An 11,332-nucleotide genomic window follows, 5' to 3' on the forward strand; every position below is an offset into this window, starting at 1 on the left:
GCTCCACTTCCCCGACGGTGCAGGCGAGACGGGCCGGTGGTGCGCCCGAACCCGCGAGGCCGGAATCCCACCTTAGCCGCCGCGCGCCGTCCCTCACTTTCATTGCGCCACAGGGTTTTTGCTTGCACCCCCCGCGCGTGCGTTAGACTCCTTGGTCCGTGTTTCAAGACGGGTCGGGTGGGTTGCGGACATCGCCGCAGACCCCTGGCGCCTTCTACATGGGCTGTGGCACTTGGAGCAGGGGGCCCCGTCATAGTGCGACGAGGTCCGGGTGGGGAGCGCTGTAAGCTGCAGCTGCGAGCCACCTCTGCCCCAAGCCTTTCCAACCCAACCTAGAGCCGGTCGCGGTGCACCGCCTCGTATGCGGGACTCCCCAGCCTGCCGTGTGTTGCTCACACCCTCCAGCTGACTGTTAACGAAGGTCTTTAGGCACAGAGAAGTACTGATATCTGTACGCGGTATCGGTACTCGGTATCGGCGAGTACCCAAATGTAAGTACTTGTACTGGGTCTGAAAAAAGTGGTATTGGTGCATCTCTACCAGAAACCCTCACAGGTACTGCATTTAGCATAAAAAATATGCTCAAATCATAACATGGCAAACTCAAGCCCAACAGGCAACAACAGCTGTCAGTGTGTCAGTGTGCTGACTTGACTATGACTTGCCCCAAACTGCATGTGATTATCATAAAGTGGGCATATCTGTAAAGGGGAGACTCGTGGGTACCCATAACACCCATTTTCATTCACATATCTTGAGGTCAGAGGTCAAGGGACTCCTTTGAAAATGACCATGCCAGTTTTTCCTCGCCAAAATTTAGCGCAGGTTTGAAACGTTATTTACCTTCGCGACAAGCTAGTATGACATGTATGACATGGTTGGTACCGATGGATTCCTTAGGTTTTTCTTGTTTCATATGCTACCAGTATCCTCACTATAGCTTTAAAACTGAGCCCGCTACAACCTAAAGTTGCGAGTTGCAACTTGCGTTAAAGAAATGAGTGCCATTAAAAAGAATTTGCGATAACGCGTTATTATTACGTTATCTTTGACAGCCCTAGTTTATCAAAGTAATGTTTTATGCGCTGTGTTTTAGTAACCTTTTCAATGTCCATAGTCACTCCTCGGAAAGTGCACTGCTGCGTCCAATCAGACAGCCATAAGTTAGGTTTTGTCGTTTTCAATTCATATTAACAGCCTTGTCCAGTAGACGTCTTAATGTTGCAGAGTTCAGCGTGAAGAAGGTTACACATTTCATTTGTAAGGGAGCTAATTTGTCAGGGTTATAATTGAATTCGGAAGTCACTTTTATACAGTACATTTGATCTGAAAATAGTAATTCATGGATGTGTTTTGATGTATTTAAATTAGGAACATTGTTTTGTTAAATCTCTTATTGTGATGCACATCAAGCTACAGCACACGGTACTGAAACGACCCTTTCGGCATATGACAAAGTGATAAAAGCAATATGGCATAAAACATGACATGTTTTATGATGATACTTCAATATCACAGCCAAACACCTTTCAAACGTCCACTCTTCAACAACAGATAGGAGTCTGAATCATCTCCACTGTGGCAGCTCAGCTTCTGCTGCCTCGGCCTCTTATTCTAATGTGCGCTGCCCTATTATGTAATGCATAAATATGACCATTACGTCAGTATTTCAAGTGATAATTTTACCGCCCTCGTTTTTTTAACATGTAACATTCTGCTGCCACGAAGCAAATCCTGTTATCTGCTGACTGCGATTGCAGAATATATAAATGCTCAGATAGAATTAATCATTTATAGCTTACAAAAAGAATTTAAGTACATATGAATTACATTATAAGCCTCCCTACTAAGTGCTGTATATGCCACGGAAAGAATATTTGGGATTAAGATTTAGGTTTTATAAGGGTAATTTGGGCTGAAAGCCTTGAAATAAATATTATTAAGAACCAGGCAGTTTCTCTGCACTAGTGGTTCCTTTTGGGTTGGCACATTACCATTTCCTTTAAACCTAATGCACAGTGATTTACTGTGAGCTGCCGGCCATCTGTTGTGCAGTCTTATCATGTTTTAAAAAAAGTAATGCACAAATGAAATGCCCCAAGTGTCTAAAGCCTGGCAGATATTGATGCCTCAGCTTGGGGCTGTAATAATGGAAGCACCAGCTGAGCCTCAAATGAATTGTTAAAATGTGCTCTTTAAACATCACATGGTTTCACAGAATAATATTGTACACAGGGTTGAATTCGTAGCTTTTATATACAGTATGTGGATAACCGGTGCAGACTTCGGAGCGTCACATCGCCAATAGACCCGGCCACTGAAGGCAATCATTGTGATCAGTTGAAGTTGTGCGCTGCGTTTTAACAACCTCTTCAATGTAAATAGTCCCTCCTCGGAGGCTGCACCGCTGCGTCCAATCAGACAGCCATACGAGAGAGAGAGAGAGAGAGCGAGAGAGAGAGAGAGCGGTGATGTCAAAATATGGGGAGAGGGGAGCTGGGAAACACGTTTCCATAGCAACTGCTAGAAGTGAGTATAACTGTGGTTGAAAGGCATGAGCAGCAAGCAAACACTCACTTGTTCCTTAAAAGTAGTGAGTCCTGAATACAACCACTTTGGGTAGGCATTGTCCCTTTAAGACTGCGGTCTCAGTGCTGCGTTTGTTCAAAATGAAATACTTCCGTAATGTGCTCGGAAATCTGTTTATCATTCAGGGAGAATCTAAATGCGTGAGGGTTGTGTGAACCAAAACACCTGAATAACATGCTTATGTCTTTTTCTTTCAAAAGAACAAGTTAGACAGTACATTATAGTGTACATTTTATTCACATTTCACAATAGAGTGCTCAAGGGGTGACGTATGTTTGTAGGGAAACCAGGAAGTTAGCATCGGGTTTTGGATTGTTGCAGAAAATAAGGTAAGTGGCAAACAAATGTTGATAGTGATAGTTGTAGGTTTTGTTCAGCAAGATAATCTTCACGAATGAATATCACTTTTATGATTTTTGAAGTGTGAATGCAATCACCAGAAGTAAAAAGCTGACGTTAGGCTATAGACGAACTACACCACGGTCACATGAACGCAAGCATGCATAACAAGGCTGTAAAGGCGGACGAGTCGGCATGATGACGTTTAGTAGTCTCATTTAGCCACTTTTTAGCAACCGTCTTTTTTAAGACACATAAAAGCTTCAAAATTCACGAGTGGGATATTTATTGATGTATTATATTTTGTATTTTGTATTAAATCTCTTAAGCTTAACCACAGACCTTATTTCCGGCTTCTAACTAAAAACCCATTCAAAAAAGCCCATTGACTTCGAGATGAGGGAACCGGAAGTGCTAAAATGCTAACTCATTTCTGGGTTTTAGGACTCATTCCTGTAGCACTCTATAACCCGCCAGCTGTAACTATTTTAATAGTTAAAGTTGGTGTTAGCTTGCCACAGTGGCAAATAGTGTTTGTCTATTTCAGAGTTCTTTGTTTGTGATAATGAATCAATGAATTAGTTCAAGTGGATGAATTCCTGGCAGCTTTTCTAAGCTAGAACGTGTGGAACAAAACAACGTGATTTATTGTGAGTCAGTCTTTTACAATAGAATACAAACACACTGGCGCCATTACTGAGGCAGAGGTACTTCAGTCCTGCGGACAATGAACTCCGAAATGATTTGCTTTTCCGCAGTTCAGAAGCTACCAGTTGAAGACTGTTTGACATTGAAGTAGTGGCACATGAATGAGTTCATGAACTATGATATGTGAAATTGAAAGCTCTTTATGCAGTGAATGAATACAGCGTGGGTTTGATTCCTGCCATGTAAATAATAGATTTATTTATTTATATATATATTTATTTATATATATTTATACTATAAAAATATTGTTTTAGTATTGTATCATGAGTTTCTCAGTGATTTTCCAGCCCTTGTGGATAGTGTACATTTCACTTGAAGGACAGATTACAGATAGCTAAGCTAAGGTTTTTAACTGTGACTGTCAGTGTGGCAAGTTTAAGTGGTTGTGTGCGAGTGTGTGTGTTTTACGCTGGCAGAATAGATAATGAGCATAATCCCACACGGCAAGTGAAGCGAGTCGCAGCTCTGGTCGAGGCTTACTACAACATCCAGCAGGCTGTAGCACCCTGAGGTGTTGTTCTAAGATAACTACGGAGACCAGAGGAAAGAGGCCACGCTCTGCATAAATTCCCATCTATATGGTGTCCTCCTTGCTCTTCATATCTTATCAGTCACTTCCAACACAACCGTAGAAAAGTCAGTGTACTCCCGTAGGGGAACTTAAATGTAAGATACAGCCCGAGCTAGAAAGGATGGGTTCAGGCTGCACGAGGCTATTTAAGGATCTCCAACTGCAAACTACTGATTAGTGTAGCCCAAGGACATCAATGTACATCATTTTCATTCATGAAATAATACTCCTCCTTCCGCCACCATCACTAGACACAAACACACCCATGCACGTGTAGGCACATGTGTGGTTTTAATTAAGTGGTACAATGCCTCATGGCTGTAATTGAAGAAATCATGAAGATGACCCTTAAATAGAAATAGTTTGGATTGGGAAAGATGCAGTCATTTCTGGTCCTAAACTACAGTCACATTCAAATAAGTGGCTCCAAATATTTTGCTGCATCGTGCTGTGACCTGCATTAAGAAGCAGCAGAGAAATAAGCTGTCACTGCTAATATGCCACCACTAATGATATAGTATTTTTACTCCATGTTGGTATATATTTAATGAGATTGCTCTAAGACTACAAACGCTAATGCTGATGACCTACCGAGACATGAATTATTGACACTGCAAGCTGTCTCCTATAGTCACAATCAGCCTGCATCCAAACATGACATTGCCCACAGCTACAATAAAACGTTACATCACAAATGAACTGCTATTGTCAGCGCCACAGTTCTTGTGTAGCATTCAAATTCGCCTCGTGTTTTCCTGTTTGGGTGCAGGGAAATAGATTTATTGCTGGTGTCTTCTAGGTATTTATCTTGGTATTGTGGTAAAAAATGTCCATCATTCTCTGCTCATATGTAATCTGTCAAGTTGAACACATGGTGCGATTGTAATTAAGACTTAATTTACTGCTCAGATTTTGGGACAGACCGGCATTCTTCATCTATTTGTTGGCAGCCGATGTTTGGGATTCCACCCATATTGCACGTCCATAAATGGCGATGTCTCGAAGGCAGATATTATTCAATCTAATTATCCTCGGTTTTGGTCAGAATGTCTTTCCTCTTCAGTGTCAAGAATGAAATTATTGGTGTGAAATGGAATCTAAGCCATGCCATTCCCATGTTGATGGAAAATTCCTCTTGGTCTTTTGTCCATGTCTCCTTTGCATTCCAACTTCACGTTCCTGGTTTCATTAATTGTATTATAGGAGCTCGATAGAGGTTGATTTTCATGGAGTGGAGACTGCATTTTTTTTCATCTTCATTCAGGTTTTGTAAAAGGTAAAGAGCCCAAGTCTGAAGAGGCATTTTAATATGAAATGCCAAGTTTAACTGCGGGCGGATTGCATGTTTTCCTTGAACTGGGTCACTCTTATCCGCTCATTGTTTATTTCTCTCAACCAGTCTTGTGTTGAAGGCCTTAACAACTAGGAAACTTTTTGCAGCACAGGTTTGGGCATATTACTCCTGTTTGTAAGAAAGTTTTAAAAGCCTAAGGTTAGGTTTGCCAATTGGTGGTACATAGTACCTACCTTCCAGGGCCATCTTCCTTTCTACTCATTTTCAAATCCCTGTTCCAGTTTTGATAAACAGTCATACTTTGATTCTTCTTTTCCAACCCACGGCGTGCAGTAAATTTACAGTAGGTTATATAAAATGTCAGAATATGATTACAAATGTTGATCAGTGTTTCCCAAAGCCCAGGATGACGTCCTCAAATGTCTTGTTTTGTCCACAACTCAAAGATGTTCAGTTAACTGTCATAGAGGAGTAAAGAAACCAGAAAATATTCACATTTAAGAAGCTGTAATCAGAGAATTTTTACCCTTTTTCTTAAAAAATAACCGATTAATCGATTATCAAAATAGATGGCGATTAATTTAATAGTTGACAGCTAATCGATTAATCGTTGCAGCTCTAAAAACAAGTGTGTTGTTCCTTGTGCAAAGAGGTTTTGGAATTGACTGATTTATACGTCGTGTTGCGCTGCAGTCTTCTTTTTAAAAACCCTCATGTGTAGGAATTGAAGTTTTTAGATATTGGCAACATGGCAGTATCAAACAGACAGCGGCAGAAAGCAATGGATTATAAAACACCTCTGGCTCAACAGAGATACACCCTTGATTTTCATTGACATTTGGAAAATCAAACAAGACAAGAGGCAAAATGCATTTCTCCCTTGAAAAAGACTAAAAGTAGTGTATAGATCAGTGGTTACTCCTACTTGTATCTAAGAAAATCTGACATCACCCTAAAAAAAATTACAAATCCGCGAACAAAATCCTCAATTTGAATAAAGTGATTTACTGTATTAAATGAGTTAGTCTTTTTTTTATTAAATCAACTTTCGTTAAGTCGTCACTTGACGGATTCGCCAAGCGAATGCAGACACATAATGTGATTTTTTTATTGTAACAACTTATTTTACTATAATGGCATTAATGTCAAAAATAGAGTTTTTGTTTTTGTGATTAAATACAATTATATTTTTAAGTTTTCAAAAGTTTTATGTTCAAACTTTTATATCAAATATCCAGTAAGTCTGTTATTAAGATTTTAGTTATACATGAGCAAATGTAATTTTGACAACCTCAGAGCAGACAAATCCTGGAGCACCCCCTGTTATCTTTGGCGCCCCCTTAAGGGGTGCCTGGACCCTCAGGTTGGGAACCACTGGTATAGATGATTCTCCACTTAATGTACTCTTCTTGTATCTGCAGTGCACACTCTTTTAACTTATATGATGTGGAGATCACCAGCCAGTCTCAGACCTACTGGGTTTAAAATGGATTGATCACTGGGGATTCACATGCAGATAAAATTTCTAGGACACACAGTTTCTGCTTCGTGTAACTTGGCCACCCACTGCTTTTAAAGAGCTTCTGCCTTGTAAACTGGACCTGAGTTACAGTAGCTTTTTAGCCTCTTAATTATATGAAAAGTGAGCTGTTGGTTGGAGAGCAATTACCCCGTCTCGCTCATAACCATGTGCAAAGAGGAGCCACGGCTCTGCCTTCAATCTGAGAGAACGAATTATTGCTTAGGCTACAGAAAAGTTTAATTTAAGCCCCCAGACTGTGCAGGTGTGTTGTTTTTCTTTTGTAATATTCTACAGAATAAGGAGAAAAACATGTAGTCAGAGACAGAGAAGAGATTGGGGGATCTTGTGATGCAAATTCCCTTTGGGAGCTTCATCCTTTTTAATGTCAGCTTGCTTGCTTGCAGGATATGAAAACGGTTTTGCATTGTTGGTTTTAATATAGGAAACGCAGTGCTGTGAAGTATACTGACAGGTTTCACAATCTGGCTCGTTGCTTTCTGACTTCACGACATCGATTCAGTGCACACAGCTGATCTAGTTAGATGAAAGTATGTGATGTCTTAACACTTAATGTTTTTTCTCACGTTGGCAATTTATCAGATATCAATTTTTAGTACCTGTTCCTCCATTATTTAGACAATTATGTAGGAATTATACTGTAGACTCACTGCAGATCAAATTGCACATTTATTAGGTGCACCCAGCTAAAACTAATGCAACAGTGCTGCAATAAATCCTACCTTCATGAATGTTATGATTTTCAGTTTTATTTAAACTGGCATTTTTTGTTTTATGTGCGTAGCATGTTTTCATGGTCTTTTCCTCGCCTGCTTAGATAGCTTTGGCTGGGCTGGGAACCATTACAAATTTAAAGCACTTTCAAACAATGAATGCGATAATGGGCTTTACAAATAAACTTCACTTGACTTGAATAATCATCATCGCCATGCCTCCTCTGCAAATGAGGCGCCTGTTTGACTAAATGAATACCAACTGTTCTTATTTCCTCTGTCCAATTAAAACTAAATCCTTATCCATAAAATTAGCATAACATTGTTTTAGTTTAGCAGCTCATATGAAAATAATACGAATGGGGTTTTTGATGCCTGGTTTTCATGTTCCTTCACTTTGAACATCAAACCCTGCTGACAAAATTAAACAATTTGGCTCATTTAAAAAATAAAACCTTCAAACAGCTGAATAACTGTCATGCGTGTTATCAATAATAGTGCATTGTGTTAAATTGACTAAAATGAGGATAATCTGACAGCAGAGAGAGTGCAAGTGACAGCCTACGTTCAGCTTCTACCTAACACTGCTGCTCTGATGGGATGAGGGATGCTGCTCTAAACGCCTACTTAATATCACTCTGGAAGATTTAGTAAACAGTATTTGGTGCATTCAAATGTGGGTATGCTGAACAGGTTTTTCAGGGTGTAAACTCAGCCATATATTGGATGCCTACCTCCAATTGTTCCCATGAATCTTTCCTGCATTGATTAACAGTGACATCACCAAAACGATAATAGAGAATCAATAGAAATATACAAAAGACAGGTGACATTTTCACACTTTTTGATGTAGAGCTTTCTTTTGTTCAGGTTTAGCCTTTTCAGTATCAGTAATTACAATCTTGTATGCTATTCCGGGATGGTGATGGGTTAAGAGTAGGGCTGTCAAAGTCAACGCGATAATAAAGCGTTAATGCAAATTCAATCGACCTTTCAGGGGTTGTAGTCGGCTCAGCTAGAGTGAAAATACTAGAAAATGTAAAGAATCCATTGGTACCATGTCATACTAGCTTGGCTTGTCACAAAGAATGTTCTATAATTCTCCAAACTTGCACTAAATTTTGTCGAGGAAAAACCGTCAAGGCCATTTTCAAAGGGGTCCCTTGACCTCTGACTTAAAGATATGTGAATGAAAATGGGTTCTATGGGTACCCACGAGTCTCCCCTTTACAGACATGCCCACTTTATGATAATCACATGCAGTTTGGGGCAAGTCATAGTCAAGTCAGCACACTGACACACTGACAGCTGTTGTTGTCTGTTGGGCTTGAGTTTGCCATTTTATGATTTGAGCATATTGTTTTATGCTAAATGCAGTACCTGTGAGGGTTTCTGGACAATATTTGTCATTGTTTTGTGTTGTTAATTGACTGCCAATAATAAATATATACATACATTTGCATAAAGCAAGCATATTTGCCCACTCCCATGTTGATAAGAGTATTAAATACTTGACAAATCTTCCTTTAAGGTACATTTTTAAAATGAGTGTTTCATTTGCGATTAATCATGGACAATTATATGATTAATCGCGATTAGATATAATCGATTGACAGCCCTAGTTAAGAACAGAAGCGATTAATTGATTAGTCAATCCACAGAAAAAGAATCAATAATTGATCCGTTGTTTAAGTCATCTTATAAGCAAAAATCCCCAAATTCATTGGTTCCAGCTTCTCCAATGTGAATATTTGCTGGTTTCTTAGGCTGACTGTATATTTTTCTGTCTGCACACACGAAATAATTTGACACTAGGTTTTTGGACCATTAGCCAAAAAAAGAACCCGAGCAATTTAAATTCTGTAACTTGGGCTCTGGAAAATTATGATTTCTTGCCAGTTATACCTAGCAGTGGTCACTCTGGCACATTAATTTTTATGCGTTTCGGCCCCTGTTAGTCACAGTTCTTAGTCACACCACAGGGCCCCCATGGGAGATTCTGCAGGAAACAAGTGAAGCTTTGTTCTAATTAAGCACAGAAGTGTTTCAGGCCGTACTTCCGTCTGTGTCAAATAACAGAAATCTGTCTTTTCCATCCGGTCTTTGATTAAGTGCAGGCTTTCACCAAGAGATACGCTGCATTTAAGCTATCTTGTTAGACAGACAGCATGCTTTTTTAAAGCATCTTAAATGTAATTTCTCTTAAGGTACATTGGCAGCACAGCATTGGTTCTTACCAACTGCTGTGTGTTAACTGAATAATTGCAGTGCTGGCTGGATGTTATTTCCTTTTGAAAGGACAGGAAGACTGCAGGCCACAGGGAAACAGGAAATATCAGGGTTTTTGGTAATAGGGCTGCTGGAGCCAAAACTGGGGTAGTCAATTTCTTGATGTGCATTTGCATTGCTTTCCACAAGTTTCCTGTACCTACTGCCTTTTCAAGCACAGTAAAAAATGATGTCTGTGTAAAGACGTGTATGGCGCCATGTACAGGCAAGGGAAATTGTAGTTGGAAATGAAATGAGTTACCTTGCACGGCAGCTAGATTCTCGGGACTTCAAGTAACATTTGTGTGGGGCAAGCCAATCAGCGTCCTGTGAGGGGCTACGGGCAGCTACGGGCGTGATTTAGGTGTGTGTGAGATGATATGGAGAGGTGACTGTTGGTTCTAAACAACAATGGCGGCTCCTGAAGAGGTTACCGTTGCTGCTGCAGTAGAATCAGTTACATCAGAACTGGAGAGTATTTCTTCATTGAAAGAAGAGCAAAGAACGGCACTGAAGGCGATGTTTTCGCTCTTGTCGAGAGTTTGATCGACAGATGGTTCACCAATGAACTGCAAAGTATTTTTAGAAAGTGCCAGCCCTTGTCCAAACAGTTTCCAATGACGGCTTCTTAGATGGTTCTGTGTAACAAACCATCTGGCGGGTCAGGTTAGGAAATGAGTCATAGCTTGATGCTTCACTATCGTTTTAACTGCTGTTGTCTTTGATTGCGTGTTTAAAGTTTTACATCCAAGACTTGCACCAACTGTTAGCTAAAATCAAATAATTAATGAAAATTAAACCAAATTTGCCTCAAAGCGATCTCCAGTTGGTGTTAAATAATCAAATAGCTTGTGACTGACGACGAAAGTTATATGATGAAACTCAAAGTGTGAACTAAATTCTCTTCCCAGTAATGAACAAATCAAATATAAGTTCATGAAATATAAAACATTAAAGATATTAACAAGTTGTAGTGCTGATTTCATACTGCTGGCTACTTCTTTCCTTGCGTTTTGATGGCACACATTGATAAGTCTACATTTTGTTCTCATTTATGTTGCCAAGTTTCTGATTTTGTATTGTATGTTTTTTCTGTTGCAGTTTCGCTGGAGGTGCAGATCACACCGAGTCAGGGTGAGATTAGTCTTGGAGAGTCCAAATTCTTCATGTGTGAAGGTAAGCTAATTTTTACTTTGTGAAACCTGCATCCAATCTATGAATTTTCATTTTTTACCTCCATTTTTACATTCATGTAAAGATATAGATCACAGTTCGGCACATGTTCAGTACAATGGGGAAAACAGAGGAAA

At 39.8% G+C, this 11,332-nt stretch overlaps 1 protein-coding gene across 10 annotated transcripts in view; it reads left to right on the forward strand.

Annotated features, from left to right (window-relative positions):
• ncam1b (neural cell adhesion molecule 1b) overlaps nt 1-11,332 on the forward strand; it is a 92,515-nt gene that overhangs the window by 24,166 nt on the left and 57,017 nt on the right. For all 10 annotated transcript variants that reach the window (XM_074642366.1, XM_074642367.1, XM_074642363.1 and 7 more), the window contains exon 2: nt 11,124-11,198. In XM_074642366.1, the coding sequence (XP_074498467.1) occupies nt 11,124-11,198 (75 nt within the window). The remainder of the gene's footprint in view (nt 1-11,123; nt 11,199-11,332) is intronic.

Source organism: Sebastes fasciatus, chromosome 7, assembly GCF_043250625.1.
Source record: "Sebastes fasciatus isolate fSebFas1 chromosome 7, fSebFas1.pri, whole genome shotgun sequence".
NCBI classification, from domain to species: Eukaryota; Metazoa; Chordata; class Actinopteri; order Perciformes; family Sebastidae; genus Sebastes; species Sebastes fasciatus.